The sequence below is a fragment of the Myotis myotis genome, unplaced genomic scaffold (assembly GCF_014108235.1).
Source record: "Myotis myotis isolate mMyoMyo1 unplaced genomic scaffold, mMyoMyo1.p scaffold_m19_p_2, whole genome shotgun sequence".
Lineage (NCBI taxonomy): Eukaryota > Metazoa > Chordata > Mammalia > Chiroptera > Vespertilionidae > Myotis > Myotis myotis.
Window position 1 is genome coordinate 13,163,589 of NW_023416324.1, and position 22,190 is coordinate 13,185,778.

General features: G+C 48.2%; 1 protein-coding gene across 1 annotated transcript in view; it reads right to left on the reverse strand.

Moving 5' to 3' along the window:
* ASAP3 (ArfGAP with SH3 domain, ankyrin repeat and PH domain 3) overlaps nt 1-22,190 on the reverse strand; it is a 49,995-nt gene that overhangs the window by 25,274 nt on the left and 2,531 nt on the right. The window contains 2 exon segments of the mRNA XM_036349393.1: nt 513-658; nt 754-826. Of these exon segments, the coding sequence (XP_036205286.1) occupies nt 513-658; nt 754-826 (219 nt within the window).

The following is a 22,190-nucleotide window of genomic DNA, read 5'->3' on the forward strand; positions in this document are numbered from 1 at the left end:
CTCAAGGCAGGGGCTCAAGGACAGAGGAGGAGGCAGTCTCAGGAAGGAACCGGAGACCACGGGGCCCCCTGCAGAGCTGAGAGGCTTGTTGAGACAAGGCAGGGTCTAGGCTTTGAGGCTGGGAAAGCGGGGGACAAAGAGGGTTGAGGATTGGTGGTGGCATAAACAGGAACCCCAGAGTGTGCCCTCCCTGGGTGGGTCTCTTCCCCACTGTGAGATCCCTTCTGCTCAGGGGCAGTCACCACAGAAGACATGGAGGAGGGTGGAGAGAAAGGAAGGGGGAGAGACAACGAGAAATGATGTGAGTGAGACGTCAGAGAAGAAGAAGGCAAAGGCAGGTCAGAACTAGAAAGGGATCTCAGGTCATGGGTCAGAGGTCAAGGGAGATGAGAGGTCAGTGACAACCAGGGAGGAGGGTGGAAACCAACCCTTTCCTGGCCAGGTTCTTCAGTCCACGAGGTTTACCCTGAGCCTGGGCTGGGGGCTGCCTGAGGAGGGATTAGGGGCCTCACCAGGTTCTTGAAGAGTGCGGCCACCTCGCGAGTGAACACGGCCAAGTTCAGGAAGCCGGTGGACAACTCGTGACTGTTTTGGGACAGGTGGCTGTTGCCTAAGGATTCCACGGCCTCTCGGTAATGCTCCTCGTTCTCCACATGGCCTGTGGAGATAGGGAAGGGAGCTCAGAGTTAGCTCCAGGCTGGGGCTGGGGAAGGGGCTGCCTGGCCAGGCTGGGTATCGAGCGGGCTCACTTACCAAGGCCAGAGCTGTGGATGGCTCGAACAGCCTTCTTTATTCTCTGCAGGATGGCCTGGTCTCCCTCCAGCATCTGGAAGCAAATGTGGACAGAGGTTCAGGCATGCCCAGCTGGGAGGGGTGCCTGACTCCATGATCCCACCCTCCAAACACACATATAGAGTTTCCAGCCTAGCTGGTGTGCTCAGTGGTTTGACCTATGAACCAAGAGATCACAGTTAAATTCCTGGTCAGAGCACATGCCTGGGTTGTGGGCTCGATCCTCAGTAGCGACATGCAGGAGGCAGCCAATCAATGATCCTCTCTCATCACTGATGTTTCTATCTCCCTCTCCCTCTCCCTTCCTCTCTGAAATCAATAAAAATATATTAAAAGGAAAAAAAATAGTTTTCTCCGTTACAACCTCCCTCAACATAAACAGATCACCCTCTTCTACCCAGAAAACCATGGACCAGTCCCCCACTCCAGGAGGAACGCAGCTTCTCCCCGATTCCAATGCAGGCTGAGTGAACGTCGAGATCCTGAGACGTGTAGTGTAGTGGGATATGCCAGCCTGGCCTGACTCTCAACTCTGGCACTAACTAGTGTGTCAACCTAGACAAATCTGTTATCTTCTCTGAGCCTTGGACGCCTGGTCTGCAAAGTACAGATGATACTGTGGACTTGAGGAGTTGCTGAGGGAATTAATGATTTTATGGATATGTATAAAACGCTTAGCAAAAGACCAGAGAGAGAACGTGGACATCTCTACATTCTTGAAAGACATGATGGGGGCCCTGGCTGGATAGAGCGTTGGCCTGTGGACTGAAGGGTCCCGTGTTCGATTTTGGTCAAGGGCACGTGCCCGGGTTTGGGGCTTGATCCCCAGTAGGGGGCGTGCAGGAGGCAGCAGATCAATGATTCTCTCTCATCATTAATGTTTCTATCTCTCTCTCCCTTCCTCTTAAATCAATAAAAATATATTTTAAAAAAGACATGATGGGGGAATGCTTGCTCCCAAAATCCTTGGCTCCGTAAGCAGCCATGTGAGGACGAGGAGGCAGAGGCGGGATACCATGGGTGGGCAGTGAGATCAGAGGGGACACACTCAACACCCCACTGGAGAGAACTGGTGGGACGACATCAGGCCATGTCCAAGTTCAGAGGTTACAGGACAACTAGCAGACTGGGGAAGGCCAGAAGATATGGTAAAAAGCCGGCCTCCCATGCTCTAGGTGAGCTCACGCCACATGGAAGCTGCCAACCTCTTGAAACCCTCATGAAATATATAGTTAAGTTGGAATGTTAGGGTTGCAAAGGGCCCACAGAGCCACAGATTAGGAATCTGAGGCCAAGAGAGGGGAGGGCCATGCCCAGAGTCAAATAGTGGGCAGGCAGCAAGGCTGGGCTTCCAGGGGTACCCCATGACAATGCTCCATCCACGGCCCCGCCCTGACCTCAGCCCCACCTGTTTTGTCCAGCGACTAAATGGGATCAGAGTTTCATCTCCAAAGAGTTACTGCAATGTGAGAAGAGTTAGCAAACACGTTGGAATGGTGTCTGCAAGGACTGTAAACAATGCTCACAGAGGGCATGCACGGGGCAGAGCTTAGAGGCCCTGTGGCGTGTTCTCGGGAGCTTCTGGCATGTGGGAAGCCTCTGGAGGGAGGAGGTCTGGTTTTGAAGCCCAGCTCCACCGCCCAGATGCTGTGTGACCTTGGGCAAGTTGCCTATTGTCTCTGAGCTCCCTGACCAGCTATCTGTAAAAGAGAGGAAACAGTGCCCACCTCTCAGGGTTGGTATGAGGATTATTTTGTAGGCGATCATGCACATAAAGGGTTTCCATGGTGTTAAGCAGAGTGTGTCCTCAATGAATAGGACCTATGATCATGATCAGCAGCTGCTGCTGGTGCTAAAAAGGTCCATCAAATCCTGGATATTTTTCCTATATGGATTAGAAACCTAATATTCTCCTCCCTGAGTATGAACTTGAGAGACTTTCATGTTCGGGGCCAGTGGAAGCCCATCACAGGACTGAAGAAAGAAAGTCAAGGACTTAGGGAGATTGGGCCATAATTGAATAGCTAAGGAACTAAGACTCTTTTTACTGGCGAGACGCAGGAGAAAGGACACGACATCTCTATAGTTCCCAAAGACCCGGATGGGGAGACACGTGCCCACCAAAGCCCTTGATCCCCACCTTGAAACTTGGAAAGGGAAAGCTAAGAGGTGATCAACTTAAGGAGCGATGCCTTCACTCCAAAAGACAGTACAAGGTAAAGACGTGAACAAATTCCAAAGAGATTTAGAAAACCCTCTAGAACAAGCATGTCAAACTCAAAGGCTAACATGGACCAAATAAACGAGGCATTCAGCCTGCGGGCCACGAGTTTGACATACTTGCTCTAGAAGGTAGATCTGTGTGCCCAGCACACAGAAGATGCTCAACATTGTTTACCTAAATGAATGACAGTTTGCAAAGTCCTAGGCATGGACCTGAGAGGTCTACTAAGTCCATGCTCTCGATGCCTTCTGGGGAATCTTTCCATCCCACGATATCCACTCTCTGAAAACTGCCGTCCTCTTCTCTAGAGGTGACCCCTTGCTGCCTTGTTTGTTCCAGCGTTGACTGGACCAGGGTGGACACTTGAACCAAAGTAGGCCAATTCGATTCTCTCTCCAAGGAGTTTGGAATTGGGCTCTGGGAAGCTAGCTAAATGACTGAATGTGCTTAAGCTGGGAAACCTTGTCCACCATGTGCAAAGGAAAAAGAACAAAGCAGATATGTAGAAAGAGGCATGAGACCCATGCTGCCACTGAAAGGCAGGAGAAAAGGGCTGCCCTGGTTTCTGGTAACTTCCCAGCTCCTGCTATGTTGAATATTCTATCACTGTACAGGCGGGGATGTCACCTTAATCACCCACAAACTGTCCCTTGATAGCTTTGTCAGACATATATCGGGAAACGGCTTTCCAGAAAGAACTAGTTATTGAGTGCCTGCTATGCATTCATAACCTGTGTAAAAGGCACAATCTCACAATGGACACAAGACACTGGGGGGGGGGCGGGGAGGTGGCGGGGGAGGGTGCGGTGAGGGCATGTGCCAGGGCATAGGGGAGGCCAGGGGAAGGTCAATGGGGAAAAAAAGGAGACATATGTACTACTATTTGTAATACTTTAAACAATAAAAAAAAAATGGCACAATCTCAGCTCTCAGGACATCACTATCTAAGGGTTGAGAAAGAGCCAAGTAAATAGGTACTGGTAAAACAGTGTGATTAGATGACCAAGGTACCAGGGAGCCCACAGAAAGCAGAGCCCTGTCTGCTCAGGAAGAGCAGGGAAGGCTTCCCTTAAGCCAGTGGTTCTCAACCTGTGGATCGCAACCCCTTTGGGGGTCGAATGACCCTTTCACAGGGGTCACCTAAGACCATTGGAAAACACATATATAATTACATATTGTTTTTGTGATTAATCACTATGCTTTAATTATGTTCAATTTGTAACAATGAAATTGGGGGTCACCACAACATGAGGAACTGTATTAAAAGGTCATGGCATTAGGGAGGTTGAGAACCACTGCTTAAGGCTTAAGCTATGATGCTTGTCTCTAGAACTGGACAGGAAGAAAAGAAGCTAAGACTGACTGTGCTGTGAGGCAGCATAGGGCGCTGGGTAAAACGGTAGGACTGCTAGAGGAGAGAGGCTTGCCCTGGGAAGAATGGGCAGGGAGCCCTAGCCAATGTGGTTCAGTTGGTTGGGCGTCTTCCCATGCGTGCGCCGAAAGATTTTGGGCTCGAGCCCCAGTAGGGGGTGTGCAGAAGGCAGCTAAATGATGTTTTGCACTCACACTGATGTTTCTCTCTTCCTCTCTCTCCCTTCCTCTCTCTCTAAAAATCAGTAAAAAAACCCCACAGAACAAAAACAAAAACAAACATTAAAAAAACAACAACTGGGAAACAAACACATACACACACAAAAAGAAGGAAAAAAAAGAAATTTTTTTTTAAATGCGCAAGGAGATTAACATAGTTCACTCACTCACTCACTCATTCATTCATTCATTCCAACAGGCATCTATTGGTGCCTCTTTCAGCCAGGCATGGCCTTCCTTCAAGCGGCTCACAGACATATAAGCACACAAGTGCCCGAAGGGGGCACAAGAAGGGAGAATTCTAATCACCCTCTTCTCAAGAAAATACCTGAAAATCGTTTACGCTGGGGTATAAATCATTTACTCTGATACAATCGGCAAAGACTTAAGCTAAAGAAAAATGCTTTTTATAAGAGTCTATTTATAAAGAAAAATATTTTTAAGGAGGAGATTCTGATCATAGCCTGGGGATGGGAAGGTATTTGGGGAAAGGCGCAGTGATGTGTCACAAGCTGAGGTGCTAGCCCCAGTCTCCCCAAAATAATCTCCCTGCAAGATAATAGCCTAGTCAGTTCTCCAAACCTCCTCCTCTTTAAAATGGGAGAAAAATAATATAACATGGCGGGAAAAATCCATTTTCCACTTAACTCACAGAGTTACTATGAGACCCACATGAGATCGCAGACATGTGCCAAAGCTTGAGGCATTTGGAAAGAATGAGTATGATTCTTACTGTGGCTTGTTTTCTGCCTCTGTGTGAGATCAGCCCTTATTCCCCATGCCTGAGCCTGGATAGGTTAGGGAAAGGGGGGGGGGGGGGGGAATAAGTTCTGGATTTAGGTGGGTCCATTTAACCCCCAATAGTTGTTCTCAAAGTGGGGGTCCCTGAACCAGCAACATCAACATCACCTGGGTATATGTTAGAAATGCAAATTCTCTAGCTGAATCAGAAAATCTGGGGTGGGCCCAGAAATACTGTGTTTTAACAAGCCTTCCAGGTGAGTCTGATGCATACTAAAGTTTGGGAATCACTGGTCTAATTCAGAGGTGCAGTAAATCATCATTGACTAGAGTATGGGGCTGGCCCCAAACTACCTGGTTTTTAATATTAGCTCCTTAGGTACTTGCTATGTGTTCTCTCTGTGCCTCAATTTCCCTCTTCATGAAATGAGGATAATAGTTCCTACTACATAGGGTTGTTGGGGAGATTCAATGAATTCACATAGGTAAAGTGCTTATAACACTACTAGAGGCCTGGTGCACCACATCCTTGCACTGGGGGGAGGGGAGGGAGCGTCCCTCAGCCCAGCCTGTGTCTGGCAGGCATAAATCCCTCTCGCAGTCTGGGACCCCTCAACCCCTCGCTCCTTACCACCCTCCTGCAGCAGAGACGGGAGAGGCTCTCACCACCACCACTGCACTCGTCAGCCATGAGCCCGGCTTGTGGCTGAGCAGCACTCCCCCTGTGGGAGTGCACTGAGCCTCTACCCCCTGGTGGTCAGTGAGCATCATAGCGACCGGTAGTTCTGCCACTCGGTTGATTTGCATATTACCCTTTTATTATATAGGATAATTTGGTAGCTAGTAATGTTATCTATTTCAAAATTAAACTCAATTTGGTTTAGGAATTTCTTAACTTTCCTTGAGCTAATTAAAGATACCTCTCCCCACCCTCTCCATCCCCGATAATCCTGCTCAGCAAGATGTGGGAACCACAGGTACAGAGCGGTGGCCTTGAAACCGCTGCCACTGGGCAGCCACAGAGTGCAAGATATTATACATCCGGAGTGCTGGCTCTGTGCCAGGAATGTTATTTGTCACTCTCCCAGTCACCCTTTGAGATAGGCATCATCATTCAAATTTTAGAGATAGAGCTACCAAGGGAAGGAACATGTCCAGGTATGTCGAGGTCACAGAATGCTGAACAATGCAGAGTCCTAATTTAAACTGAGACCTGGCCAATCAACAGCCAATGTTCCTTCCATACCAACAGGCTGCCCCACAAAGGTTAGAGGACACAGCTTTTTTGATCCTGGGACTAGACCTGCTTTGAACCAGAACCCGAACTCCACCACCTCTCACCATCCTTTCAAACTTAGGGGAGGGAGGAAAGGGAAAGAGAGAGAGACCCATCCAAAGAAAGTGAAGTTGATAACAGTGGTGGGCCCCAGCTACAAAGCTACAGGTCTGTTTTCTCTTTGGTAGCATAGCCTTTGGAGTATTTGCAGCTGGGGCCTCACCACTGTTACAGGTTGGCCCTGGGGAGGATTCCCAGGGCTGTGAGGTGGAAGTTGGGGAGATAAAAACAGATTACAGCTCAACCAGAGGAAGAAGTTCCTAAGAAAAAAGAAATGATCCCTGGGAACGAGCAAGCTTCCCATCACTTGAAGTATTTGAGGACTTCAGGTGCTGGAGAATGATTCAGGCACTGGATTTGGGGTTAGTATTGACTACCACTTAGATTTCTCTTAAAGCTGAGAGTCCATGGCTCCACGCAAGAGCCTGGGCAGGCATTGGACAAAGACAGGCAAAACACAGAGCCTCAGGGACATGTCTGAACTTGGGAAACCAATGGGAGGCCTTCTGATAGCCTTGCCTGGCTGGTCCTAGACAAAGCCTGAATTCCAGCTGGTGGCACTGCCCCACTCCACCCAAACCATGCACACATGCACACACACACTCGCGCGCACGCACACACACACATACATGCACGCATGCGCACGCACATGCACACACACACTGCTCTGACTCTCTGGTTTGTCTTCTCTACAGGCAAAAGTCCACAGATGGCAGCACGATGGCCATGCCCAGCTGTCCTGCTAGCAAAGGCCACATGCATGCCCCCCCTACCCCCAAATCAGGATTCATCAATAGAACCCATTCTTCATTCCTGTGATCTCTCAGAGCCAGCTGTGGTTACTATGGCGACCCAGCCAAGGAGGGCAGAGCTGCTAAAGCTAAGGCCTTGGGAGTTGCATATTAAATTCCACCATTAGACATTCATTCCTTTGGACTATTATAAGACATAGGCACCACGTTTGTGGCATCCCATGACCATTACAGCTATCATTAATCAATCACAGTCTTTTTCCCACTGACCCTGGGGTTTGCTCCTCATTCTGCTAAGACTGCTCTACCTATTGCACTAGAATTGGCACAGGAGATGAAACCTTTATCTTTGCTTTGGACCCTGATGTTGTTCCTTGAGAGATGAAGTCACAGAATATTAGAGATAATCTAACACTACTTCCTCATTTTACAGGCTGCAAAACGAAGGCTCAGGTGAGTTTCTTGCCCCAGGTCTCATTGGATATGCAAACACACTAAAAAGGAATACATACCGAATCTTGTACAGGGCTTTACAGTTTGTAAAGCAGTCTGGCACCCACTCTTTAAGACTCACAGCATCCCAATGAGGTTGTCATTGCTTTTGTCCCCATCTGGCTGATGAGTTAATGAGGCCCAGAGAGGGAAAGAAAGTAGCCTGAGCTCACACAGACAGAAGGTGGGGAGAGTCAATGAATTCACATAGGTAAAGTGCTTGTAACACTTGGACCTGGGACCAAAACGATTAGACTATAACTCCCTTGCTCATTAGCAGTCTGTGGGCCCTAGGACACCTGTTGAGGGAAAGTTATTGAAACTTTGACATTAAAAAGGAGTCCTGCGCTGGCCAGTGTGGCTCAGTTGGTTGAGCATCCTCCCAGGAACTGAGAGGTCGCAGGTCCATTCCCGGTTAGGGCACATGCCCAGGTTGCAAGTTCAATCTCCGGGGTTGGGGTGCGTTCGGGAGACAACCAATCAATGTTTCTCTCTCTCTCTTCTTCTCCCTCTAAAAAAAACAATTTTTAAAAAGAGGGGTCCTCCCATGAGGTGGCAGAATACTGGCTCTTTTGATCTCTGACTCTGATGTCCACGAGGAGATTAAGTTATATGGACATGCTCAGTGTGAAAATTAAAATGATATTTTAATAAGCAAACTAAAAGACTTAGAACATTTAATGGAATGATACGTAGAATGCAAGAAACCAACACATGGTTTCTCCTTTCCACATCCAGCTACCAACTTATGGGAAGGCAGGAGACGGAGACGCGTCACACTGCACAGGGATGCAACAGCAAGCACAGGCTGCATGGAACCACAAGACAAGCCCCCGAGTTTCTTTAACGTGTGGACCGCAAAAGCAAGCGCACAAATGATGGAGCGGGACTCTAAGAGGCTTGAAAATACATCAGCATCAAGGGCGGGGGACACATATGTAATACCCTTTGTAATGCTTTAAGCAATAAAAAAAGATACATCAACAAGTGGACACGCTTGGGTCTGACTAGAAAATAAACTTGAAGTTACAACAATGATGAGATGGCTGGAAATCTGAAAACTGGGTAATTGATGATTTAGGAGTTATTGTTAATATTTGGGGGTGCAATAATGGTATTGTAGTTATGTAAACAACAAAAAAGGCCTTACTGCCTACAGATTCACGCTGAAATATTTAAGGATGAAATGATATGATGTTTGGAATTTGCTTCAAAATAAGATGAGAGTGAGGGAAGCAGGTGGGGATGTGGAGAAGGCAGGATTGGGTTACAGGTAAGTGGCGGGGAGGGGGGGGTTCATTATTCTGTTCTGAATATTCTAGATTCTCCATCATCAGAAAAAAGTTAGAGATAGTAGATGAAAATATAAGATTGGCAAATTATTAGTCATTGAAACTGGGTGAGTCTACCTTTGTGTATGTTTGAAATTTTCCACAAAACTAACTTAAAAAAAGAAGGCAAGAGGTGAAGCTGGGAACCACTGCACCAAGTTACCTGAAACTGGTTCTTGACACCTTAGTGATCTGGCCCCTGTCAATGGGCAGCTGTCTGGGCCTGGCTTTCAGCAGAGGATGGGATGGGAGAGAGCAGGTTTTGGAGAAGTCAACCTGAGGGCTGGGCACCGGTGACCAATGGAGGGCAAGGGACAGGAAGGGGAGATGGGAAGGGGTTAGGACTGATCTGCTGGCTAAAGGTGGCCATAAGCTCCGCGGCCTAAATACAAAGAGGACACTTAGAAAGAGCACAGGATACAGGATGTAGAGTGAGGAGACCTGGGTTCTATTCCAGACCCAGTTCCTTCCTAGCTCTGAGACCCTGAGCGAGTCCCAGCCTTTCTAGGCAAATTTGCATCTGCAAAATGGGAATGACAGTCGCTGCTGCTCCAGCCCGCTCCCACTGAGAATCAAGTCACATAACGAATGTTTGAAGCTCATGCAAACATGAAGTGTCCATTCATGTCATGCTCTAAGTTTGCTTTTTCTCACCTACCGGCCCAATCACCAGATCCAGAGAAATGCAGGGAACCCCACAGGGCCCTTCCTGGGTGGCCAGCAAGGAGGGGAAAGGGTGGGGCTGCGAAGTATTTGCTAAGCATCCCACCTCTGGGCAATCCCAGCTCAGCTCCACTCCCTTAATAGTGTCCAGCATCTCAGCTCAGCAAACCGGCTCCTCTCCACCCAGCAGGGCAGAGAGTAAAGTCTCTAACGGAGTCACTGGCACATAGTAGGAGCGCGTTCACACACACCATGGGCAGGGGCTGGGGAGAGAGGGATGTCAGGGCACTGCCCTGAAGGTGCTCACAAGGAGGCAAGGAGATGCTTGCTAAGGGCTGAGGAGGCCTTGAGAACCTGGAGCAGGAGAGAACCTGTGTGGGGGCACAGACGAGGGGCGCCCACCCCACCCCGGGATGAAGTGCTGCTGCAGAGCCTTGAAGAATGAGGAGACACTGATAAAGCCAAGTAGGACGGGGAAGATGACTCTGAGAGGAGGGGCGCCCCTGCCAAGTCCCTGGGTGGGAGCGCTCAGCACATTCGGGGAACAGCCAGGGCCAGGGGGGAAATGGTGAGCAGTGACGCTCAGCGGGGCCTGAATGCGGCTGGGAGACCATGCTCACAGAGAGAGCTGCACAGATGCTTCTATGTCATCACCGCCACGTGCCAGGCTTTTTCTAAGTACCTGACACGCTTTATAGTATTGCATGTAACCCTGTCAACAACCCCAGGAGTCTTTACGGAGGAGGAAACTGAGGCCCAGGGAAGTGAAGGCATGTGCCCAGGCTCGCACAACCAGCAAGCAGTGGAACCTAAACTCAAAACCAAGATGTTAATCTTTGGAGTCCAAGGTTTTAACCAAAACCTCTACATGCTACCCCCTCACTCTGACCCTCCAGTGTTCCGAAGCTCCTGGAGGTTCTAAACGAGAGGGGTGACCTGATAAATTCTTGCGGTACAAAGATCAACTCTGGGGCTCAGCTGCAGACTCTTGTAGAAGTGGGAGAAAGGGGGTGCCCTTGTCTCCAAGGCATGATAGGGCAATGAGAGCAGAGCCCAGCCCAGCCCAGCCCAGCCCAGCCCAAAGCACATCACCCAACAGGAAGGACTCGATTCCAAGCTCTCAGGGTGAGTCCACTGACAAACAGGAATCCAAGCTCCGCCCACGTACCCAGTGCTGGCTTTGGGGCAGGCACCTCGCTTATTCCTCCCCATAACCCTGCGAGGTAGTCATTATCCTCCCCTTTTACAGAGGAGGAAACCGAGGCTGGGGCCGCTTACGCAACTGGCTCAAGGTCATGAGGTAGCTCTCGGAAGCATAGCGCTCTCTGCCTCCAGAGCCCTCTCTCACTGCCACGCTAGAGCAAACCCTAGGCCCATCCCACCTCCCCGGTTACCTCTGTAAGGATATCTGTGAGGATGAAGTCAGGTCATATTTTGTCTAATGGTGGATGTTGGGCATCTTGAGAGGCAATGCAGAAACATTGTGAGAGAAGACGGGTGCTAATTTTTAGGCCTGCCTCTGCCATTAGGCCCTCTGAGCAAGTTTCTTTCTCCCGTGCCTCAGTTTCTCCCTCTGTACAACTTAGAGCTGACGAACATGAACTCTAAGCACCCTTCGGGGTGAAGGCTCTGGGACTCAGAGTCAAGGTTAATCATACCTGCAAGGCTGCTCCAACCTCAGCCACCTCAGGAGTAAAAGTTTCCAAGCGGGTTTTCATGTGGACAAGCCCCCACCCCCAGCCCCTGCGTCCAGGCTGGGCCGGTCAGGAGGAGCCAGAGGAGAGCAGGGGTCTCTCCAGCTGCCCTTAGCATCAGCCGTGTGGAAGGACCGCCAGGCCCAAGGCCTGGAAGCCAGGACCCAGGCCAGCCCCCGCCTCTGGTGTGACCTCGCTAAGTCTCCTTTCCTCCCTTGCCCCGACTCCTCCTCTGGAACTAAGGGGTTGGGCCGGAACGTGGAAGGCTCCTGCCAGCTCTCACATTTATTATTTCAGAATCCCTCCACCTCTCGCTGTTTTCCTCCCTGCACTGTGGAGCCCGAGACTGCCCATGTGCCCCTCGGTGGGGCCCGCACAGACTTCTCCCCAGCCGGGGAACCTGTCCGGTCTGGCCAGCTCAGCCCCACCAGTTGCCCCTTGCAGGGTGGTGGGAAGAGGGGACGGAGAGGGGGTGCAGGAAGGGAGTCTCACCCTCACCATATGCTGAGGCCTCTGCAAACCCAAGTTTCCTGGCTGGGACTTTCCTCAGGAGACGGCTCAGCAGTGATGAGCTAAGAGAGCAAGAACTCCGCAGACAGACCGCCGAAGAGTCTGGTCCGACCCAAGCCTGGCCCCAAGCCCTGAATTCCACCCAGCCCTGGGGAGAGCCCGCCTGCCCTCCTGGACAGAGTGGCAAAGGGTCCCATGACTTCCCATCCTCTGGGCCCCCTTGGAGGCCTGGATGAGCCCCTCCCTGCCCCCCACTTGGACTTGATACCCGTCACTAATCCCTTAAGCCCCAGGCCTGTCCAACTTTTTGCAATTTCCTCAGTTTGCCAGACCTTTACTCATGTTGCTCCCATGGCCTGGGGAGCCCTATCCCATTCTGCCTAGTACATGCTCCATCCTTCCTGACTCAGCTTACAGGTCACCCCCATCCCTACCACACAGAACTGACCCCTCCAGAACTCACCCTGCTGCCTTTGTGCCACCCTGTGCCCATTTTTATCAGGGCACTCCTGGCCCTTATTCATTCCACATGCCTGACTTCTGAAAACACCAAAATGGCAGGGATCGGCTCATTTGCTTTTGCATCCACTGCATCCATGGGGACTGGCTCATGAGTAGCCATAAATGTTTATGGAATGAATGCATGAATAAACGAATGAGTGGATATTAGCAAGAGCCCATGGAAACACAGAAAAGACAGCAGGAGGGAAGGACTCCAGCTTTTATATCACATAGTTCTGAGGTCCAAACCCTGGTTCTCTTAGCCGTGTGACCTGAGACAAGGGACTTAGTTCATCTGAGCCCCCACTTCCCCATCTGTCAAATGGGATAATAACATTCAGTCCTATCTTAAAGGAATGTGAGCAGGCATTTAAGCACCTAGCCCAGTACTGGGCATACAGGAAGGTCTGCATAGTGGCTATCCTGCCCAGCAGATATCTCTGTATTCCCCGGGCCCTGACTCACAACATCCCGGGCTGCCCAGTGGAATCGCCTGGAGCACTTAAAAAGTAAGGATGCGGGAATCTCACTTCAGACCTGTTAAATCAAAGTCCCTGGGGAGGGAGAGGAGCAGCCAGGCATCACCAGAGCAGTGAGGTGAAGCACTCCCAAGTGCTTTGGGCTGCCCAAGTCCGAATCCTGCCAGTAGAGTTGTCAGATTTAGCAAAAGTAAATATAGGGCATGCAGTTATATTTGTATTTCAGATAATCAGCGAGTAAGTTTTTAGTATAAATATGCCCCAAATAGTGCATGGGCATCCTGTATGTTATTTGGCAACCCTGTTTACTAAGTTATTTTATCTCTCTGTGCCTTTGTTTCCTGATGGGGATGATATGAATCCATATATGGGAAATGCTTACACACTGCCTGGTGTTTGCCATTCCTATTCTTATTGCTTTTATTTATTTATTTATTTATGTATTTATTTATTTTAAATTAGAAATGTATCTTTTTTTTGTTAAATATATTTTATTGATTTTTTACAGAGAGGAAGGGAGAGAGATAGAGAGTTAGAAACATCGATGACAGAGAAACATCAATCAGCTGCCTCCTGCACATCTCCTACTGGGGATGTGCCCGCAACCAAGGTACATGCCCTTGACCGGAATCGAACCTGGGACCTTTCAGTCCGCAGACCGACGCTCTATCCACTGAGCCAAACCGGTTTTGGCCTTATTGCTTTTAAAGCAACCCAGATGACATGGAAGAACCCTGAAAACATCATGCCAACTGAAAGAAGTCAGATACAAAAGGCCACATATTACCCGGCCAGCGTAGCTCAGTGGTTGAGCGTCAACCTATGAACCAGAAGGTCACAAGTTCGATTTCTGGTCAGGACACATGCCCGCATTGCCAGCTCGATCTCCAGTAGGGGGCGTGTGGGAGGCAGCGATCAATGATTCTCTCTCATCATTGATGTTTCTATCTCTCCCTCTCCCTTCCTCTCAAATCAATAGAAAAAAAAAAATTTTTTTAAAAGGCCACATATCGCAGGATTCCATTGACATGACATGTCCAGTATAAGGCAAATCCATAGAGACAGAAAGTTGCCAGGGCTGGGGGAGTGGGAGTGGGGAGTAACTGGTAATGAAAACAGGTTTTCTTTTGGGAGTGATGGAAATGTTCTGGAATTAGTGGTAAGGATTACAAAACACTGAATAAAGACCACTGAACTGAACACTTGAAAATAATTTAAATGGCCTGGGTAGTGTTGCTCAGTGGTTGAGCATCGACCTACAAACCAGGAGGTCACAGGTTCGATTCCCGGTCAGGGCACATGCTTGGATTGCAGGCTCAATCCCCAGTAGGGTGCGTGCAGGAGGCAGCCGATCAATGATTCTCTCTCATCTTTGATGCTTCTATCTCTCTCTCCCTCTCCCTTCCTCTCTGAAATCAACAACAACAACAACAACGAAACTTTTTATAAATAAAATAAAATAGTTGAAATGGAGAATTTTTCTCAACTTTTGAAAGTCTACCTAAAAGCAACCCAGGGGATTATGATGTGCAGCCAGGTCTGAGAACTGGGTAGACTCTCAACAAGTGTTTGATGAAGAAATGATTGGATGGGAGAGAGCTCAGGCAGAGAGCCTGCCTAGATTCAGCTACTCATTCCTGGACCCTTCAAGGTAAACACGATTTCTCTGTGCAGTCCTCTGGTGCCAGGGCTGCACAGACAACTTTAACACTTACTCATTGTATTTACACGCATCCCTGTTGCAATTATCTCCTCCTTTTCTTTGTGTGGCTCCTGATCTCTGTAACTATCCATGTGCAGGTGTCTTTGTGTTTTTAGTAAAAGGGGATTTTTAAAAATATATATATTTTATTGATTTTTTACAGAGAGGAAGGGAGAAGGGATAGAGAGTTAGAAACATCGATCAGCTGCCTCCTGCACACTCCCTACTGGGTATGTGCCCACAACCAAGGTACATGCCCTTGACCAGAATCGAACCTGGGACCCTTGAGTCTGCAGGCCGACGCTCTATCCACTGAGCCAAACCGGTCAGGGCTAAAAGGGGATTTTAAAAAGTTATTAAATATCTGTTTTGTGCCAGGTATATGCTAGGTTCTTGATCTGTAACCCCCTCAAACCTCATAAGATTGTTATTATCATGCCTGATTTACAGATGGGGAAACTGAGATTCAGAAAAGTTGAGTCATTTGCCTGAGGCCATTCAACTAGTAAGAATTCAAACCCAGGTCTGTCTATTTCTTACTGTCTCCATAGACCTCAGCCACTAGCCTGTAAGCTGTGGGTTGTCGATCATCTTTTCATGGATGACTGACATCCTTCCCAGATGTCAATCATCCATGCCCTCAGAACCTACCATCCCATCTTTGTACACAGGGGGTTCAATAAATAGATTTCAATGGATTACTAACCTTGAGTGGGCAAGCAATAGCTCACAATAGTTTTCACTCTGCTCCTCAGCGTTGCCTGGGGAACTTTTGAACTGCTTATTTGTCCAGGCCTCACCCAGGGGAGATTTTGATTCAGTAGATCTGGGTGGAGCCTGAAGTTCTTTAAAGCAGTCAAGGTCAAAAACCAGCTGAGTTAGAGAACTGAAGGCAGCTGTTTCCAGCTCAGCCTCCCATACCCTCCTCAGTGAGGCCCGATCACAATGCTCCCCGGACAAACACAGCCCAGAGTCCTGCCCTTGAGTCTCAGGGAACCCACTGTGCCTCCGTGGGCCTCACTGCCCCATGTGCTCTGGCCCTTCAAAGGAAACTTCCAGCAATAACTCTGTCTGAGGACTATACAAGCAGATGTTTTATAGTGCTTCACTTTACTGTGCTTCACAGATGTTGCTTTTTTTTTTCTTTTTTTTACAAATTGAAGGCAAGACCCAAGACCAGCAAAAATTTTATAGCTCACTTTAGTGCCAAATTCACTTTATTGCAGTGGTCTGAAATGAACCCTGAGTATCTCTGAGGTCTGCCTTTGGGGGAAAGCATTTTCCTTCTGCTCTGACTTCAAGTTCCCAAGCCTGCCTATGTCATCTCGTTGCCAGAAACACCTCAACACCAGACAAGGAATTAAGCACGGAAGACAGAAATTTGAGGACAGGGGTGGGGTGGGGGGTGGGGGGAGGACGACGATGACTTTGGGACACTGAGCTCAAGGCTGACAACTCCAGGGAGACTCCCTGCCTTTGTGCAGAGCCAGCCTGGTACGGGAAGAAGCTGGGCTCAGCAGAGCTGGTCCTAAGTCCATCCTGGAGAACTCCCTTGGCCCAGGTCCCTGATTGCCATCCATGTCTCTGTTCCCCTATGTGTGTGTGTGGGGGGGGGGGGGGCGGGGGGGACTTCTCATCTGCCCCCTCCTGAAATCAGCCCAGGCCGGTGTGGAGGGAAAATAGCACTAAATCTGTTCTTAAGGTCATTGATGACCTCCCTGTTATCAAAGCCAGGGGTCATGTCTGTCATTTCCTTATTTTATTTCTGGACACGCAGGCAGCATGTGAGGGAGCTCTCTCCTCCCAACATCCCTCTCCTGGCTTCTGAGGCACTGTACTCTCTTGATTTCCCTCCTTCCTCACTGGCAGCTCCTTCTCAGTCTCCTTTATCAACTCCTCTTCCCATCCTAACCTCTCAACACTGGAGCTCCCTGGAGCTTGGGCCTGGGCCCTCTTCATTCCTCTCCCTGGGTGATCTCATCCATTCCCACGGCTTTAAACACCAGCTAATTCAATGTATGCATATGTGGTTCATGGACTGCCTGCCTGAGCATCTCCTGTGGTTCTGGTTAAAATGCAGATTCCCAGACACCCTCCTGCATGCTGGCAAACCTGCCAAGGACATTTGCCCCCCCCCCCCCGCCCCTTTTTCTTCTTCTTCTTCTTTTTTTTTTTTTTTTTTTGGCACTATGGGAAATTACTTCCTGCACAAATCTTGGCTGAGTTTGCCTCCTAGGAGAGCTAATAAGATCAAATTCTTACTTTTCCAGCCTCTCTTGCAGCTAGGGTACAGGTGTATTGAGCTAGGCTTGGCCAATAAGAGGCACTTACTACAAACTTTGAATTAGGAGCCAGAGAGAGTAGAAGATCCATTCTTATGCTGGTGGCAACAGCAGTGAAGGTGCCCAGTCTCCAGGGGATGGTGACAGTGCAAGCTGTGACATTTAGTGTGTAGTAGCAGCATCCTGGCCAAACTGGCTCAGTGGAGCGATTTTGGCTGAGATCCTGCCTGATGCCTTACCCCAGTCTCCAGCTTCCCAGAAATTCTGCAAACTGCTGAATATTCCCTTTGAATGAACTCCTTTTCTGTTTAAATCAGCTCAGGTTGGTTTCTGTTACTCGCAATAAGAAGCCCAAGTAAGATACAGCTACTGAATTGGACTCTCTGGGAGTGGTGCCAGGTGATTCATACACAGAGTTTGAAACTCAGTATCTCAATGCTAACAACTCTCAAATGTGTATCTCCGGTCCACTCCTTTGATCTCCAAACTCATATACCCAAGTGCCTGCTTGACATTTCTAGTCGGATGTCTCAAAGTCCTATAAGATGTACAAACAGAATTCTTGACTTTCCCTGAAACCTGTCCCTCTCCCAGGCTCCCCCTTCCTAAGAAGGGGGAATGGCACTCCCCCGTTAGGAATTTGGGAACCATTCTCGACCACCTCCCACATGTACTCCATTAACAAATCTTGATGTTACTACAGTCATGTATCACTGAACAACGGATATACATTCTGGGAAATGGGTCGCTAGATGATTCTGTTGTTGTGCAAACACCGTAGAGGGCACTACACAAACCTAGTGGCATAGCTTCCTACACACCTAGGCTATAAGATCTACCCTACTGCTTCTCGGCTACAGGCCTACCCAGCATGTTACTGTACGGAACACTGTAGGCAATTGTGAATGCACTGTGTTACAACATCAGAACAGCTATGACGTCAGTAGGCAATGGGAATTTTTCAGCTTCGTGATAATCTTATGGGACCACCATCACACCCAACAGGGGGTGTGGAGGAGGCAGCCGATCAATGATTCTCTCTCATCATTAATGTTTCTCTCTCTCTCTCTTCCTCTCCCTTCCTCTCTGAAATCAATAAAAATATGTTTAAAAAAATTAACATAAAGATGGGAGAGGACTGAAGCTATGGGTGTGGGTGAGATTGCCTGGGGAGAGAGGCTAGGAGGCGAAGAGATGAGGACACAGGACCAAACCTAAAGGAAGGCCTTGACCCGGAGGATGAGCCTTCCTGCCACTGGTCACAACGTGCAATTACTGATTTGTCTGTTTGCTGCTTGTCTTTCCCAGGACACTGTGAGCCCAATGCAGCAAAGGCGGCATCTCTTTAATGAGCTGTGTGTTACCCAGTGACTAATCCAGGGCCTGGCCGGGAACAGTCCCCAGGCACTATGCTGGCTGCTGTGTCCCTCAGAGGACCGGTTTCATCCATTCCAACACGACTGGGTCCACTGGTCTCTACAAAAAGCCCAAATGCTTTATTGACACTCAAGGCCCTCCAAGTCGTGCTGTATCCCCTGAGATCTCCAATCTATCTCTTTAATTCCCTTACACTTGAGCTTTCCAAAGTGGGGATTCATCTACACCTGGACAACCAGGTGGGCACAAAACAGGATGAGCATAGTGCCTCTCCCTGATCCTAGGTTGTCCCAACCGAAGCAGAATTACCATGGACATGGCGGGGGGGAGGAGGGAGTGCTTTCTAGGCCCTGCCCCTCTTCTCTGAGAAGTGCACCCCTTCCCAGTGTAGAACTCTGTGCCATGTTTACCCTGCCCAAGTCTCCATGACCTCTGTTGATGAAAGCAGGGTGGAGACCCGGCTTCTGGAACCAATCCAGAACTAGGCCAGGTCGTTAACCTCTCTGCCAAGAACTTGGATGTGGCACACAAGACTGGCTTGATTACCTTTAGATGCTGGACCAGTGAGGTCACGTGAATGTGGGAGCTAAAGCTACCTGTCCTCCCCAGAAGATTGTTATGCTCTTTGGGGCCTGTGTGATGACAAGCGATCAAAAGCACTGCTCAGATATGCAGAAAGAAATAGAGGCAGCCCGGCAGGTGTAGCTCAGTGGTTGAGCAGCAACCCAGGAACCAAGAGGCCACCGGTTTGATTCCCAGTCAGGGCACATGCCCAGATTGCTGGCTCAATCCCCTGAGGGGGGCGGGGAATGCAGGAGGCAGCCAACCAATGTTTCTATCTCTTTCCCTTCCTCTCTCTCTAAAAAAAATCAATAAAAAGATATTTTGAAGAAAAAGAAAGAAATAGAGGCAAGAGACAGAGAGGATGATGACGCAGCTGCCTTTGTTCCTGACGACTGAGGCCCTGGTGAAGTCTACTTTTACTGACTGCTCTTCAGTCCCACGAGGCACCTCCAAATCTTTAAAACAAATTTATCTTCAATGTAAACAAGCTTGAGAGGGTTTATGTTTCTTACAGATCATCTCTAGGATTACGTAATTTAAAAAATATATATATTTTTTTATTGATTTCAGAGAGGAAGGGAGAGATAGAAACATCAATGATGAAAGGGAACCATTGATTGGCTGCCTTCTGCACGTTGGACTAAGCCCACAACCCAGGCATGTGCCCTTGACCAGAATCGAACCTGGGACCTTTCAGTCTGCAGGCTGACACTCTATCCTCTGAGCCAACCAGCGAGGGCAAGATTACACAATTTTTATTGTTTTTGTAAAATGAATATAGACAAAGCAGGTAAACTTCACAAGAATATTAAGAACTGAGAATGAAATCCTTTCTGAACAAGATTCAAAATAGCAAAAGTTGGCCCTGGCCATGTAGCGCAATTGGTTAGAGTGCCATCCCAACACACCAAGATTTCATACAAAAACCAGGGCACATACAGAAATCAACCAATGAATGCATAAATAAGGGGAACAACAAATCGATGTTTTTCTTTCTCTCTTCCTCTCTCTAAAATCAATCAGTAAATCAATAAAACAACAAAAAAGCAAAAGTCACAAAAGAAAAGATAAATTTGACTCTAATAAAATTTAAAACTGTGAATTATAAGACATGATACCAATTTAGGCAAATATTCCCCCTAACTACCATCCTCTCCCTGATAATATATTTTCTCTGAGGACACACATTGGAAAGCATGCACAGTTCCAATGCAATTACCTCTGGGGAGAGTACAGGGATTGTGAGACATGGTCAGAGATGACTTTACATTTTTCAGTTATGTTTTTAAAAATTGTTTTGTTGCCCTAGCCGGTTTGGCTCAGTGGATGGAGCGTCGGCCTGCGGACTGAGGGGTCCCAGGTTCGATTCTGGTCAGGGGCATGTGCTTTGGTTGTGGGCACATCCCCAGTGGGGGGTGTGCAGGAGGCGGCTGGTCGGTGTTTCTCTCTCATCGATGTTTCTAACTCTCTGTCCCTCTCCCTTCCTCTCTGTAGAAGTCAATGAAGTATATTTTAAAAAAAAAATTTTTTTGTTAATCCTCAACAAAAGATATTTTTCCATTGATTTTTAGAGAGAATGGAAGCGGGGGGGGGGGGGGGAGATACAGAGAAAGAGAACATCGATGTGAGAGAGGCACATCGATTGGTTGCCTCCCGCATGTGCCCCAACAAGAGCCAGGGATCGAGCCTGCAACCGAGGTACATGACCTTGACTGGAATTGAACCCGGAACCCTTCAGTTCATGGGCCAAAACTCTATCCACTGTGCCAAACCGATTAGGGCTGTTTTTAAATTTTTAAATTAAAAATTATGTCCTTTGTGCAATTAAAACTTCATTAAGTCTAATATATATATAATCTCACAAACCTTTGAAGCTCTCCTATTTGTGGTGAACTGCTTTATTTGAGACCCAGTAGGAGATATAAGTTCACTAGTAGTTTGAGATGCATGATGTATCAGGAATTCTCAGCACTGGTCAAAATGGCTTACTTGGTTCCTGAATATGCTCTCTTCCCACCAATCTCAAAATTCACTCTTATCTTCTTCACTTAATGGAGTTTTCCCATCCTTCAATACCCATCTGGAAGTGTCACCTCCTCCAGGAAGCTCTCCCTGATTGCACCAGTCCTCACTGCTCTCTCCCTGCCCTACTTTAACAGCCTCTATGGCACTGACTGTACCTTTCTCTGGGCACTCAGGACAAATTCCTAGGGTACCTACTTATCTCTCTAAGATAGGCTACTTCTCCCAACCAGCCAGCAAACAAGAGCAGTATCTTAATGTCCTTGGTGCCTAGCATAGAGATGGCATGGAGAATTGGTCAGGCCTTAGAGTCAGACAGACTCACTATGTGACACAAGGCAACGGGCTAACCTTCCTGGGCCCACTTTCACCTGTGTTACTGTGAATATCAATGAGATGATGGATGTAAAGGGGCCCCAGAACAGGAAAAGGTGGTTGATAGAATGGTGATCTGTCTTAACCCTCTCTCACTTTTGTACAGAGTTTCACAATAAAAAACAAAAACCTTTAACAACCCAGAGAAGGAGGGATGATTAGACCCATTTTAAGGGAAAATAACTGCGATTCAGGGAGTTTACAAAGAGAGGACAGGCAGTAGATCTTTAGAAGAGAATAGAACCAGGGATTAGAAATTTGCATAGACATGCCAATTCTTCCCTTACTCAGCTATAGGAGCTTGGATAATTCTCTTGCTCTCTGGGGACATCAGTTTCCCCATCTCCAATAAGAGCCTCCCTAGGTGATCTCTATCTAAAGGGTCCCTCGGGGCTAATATTCTAGATTCCTGTGACCTGCCCAGGGTCCTTCTCAGCAGGACTGTACAAAAGGTCTGCAAGTCCAGGACAGAGTCCCTAGTTACTCCCAGGAAACCAACTGGGAGTGGAAGACTTGACTTAAGAATCAGTTGTGCCCTGGCTGGTGTGGCTCAGTTGGTTGAAATATTGTCCCATACACTGAAAGGTCATGGGTTCAATTCCAAAGTCAGGGCACATACCCAGATTTCGGATTCAATCCCCTGTCAGAGCATGTAACTGATTGATGTCTCTCTTTCATATTGATGTTTCTCTCTCTCTCTCAAATCAATAAGGATTAAAAAAAAAGAATCAGTTGCATTTTAATATGCAAATTGACCAAAATG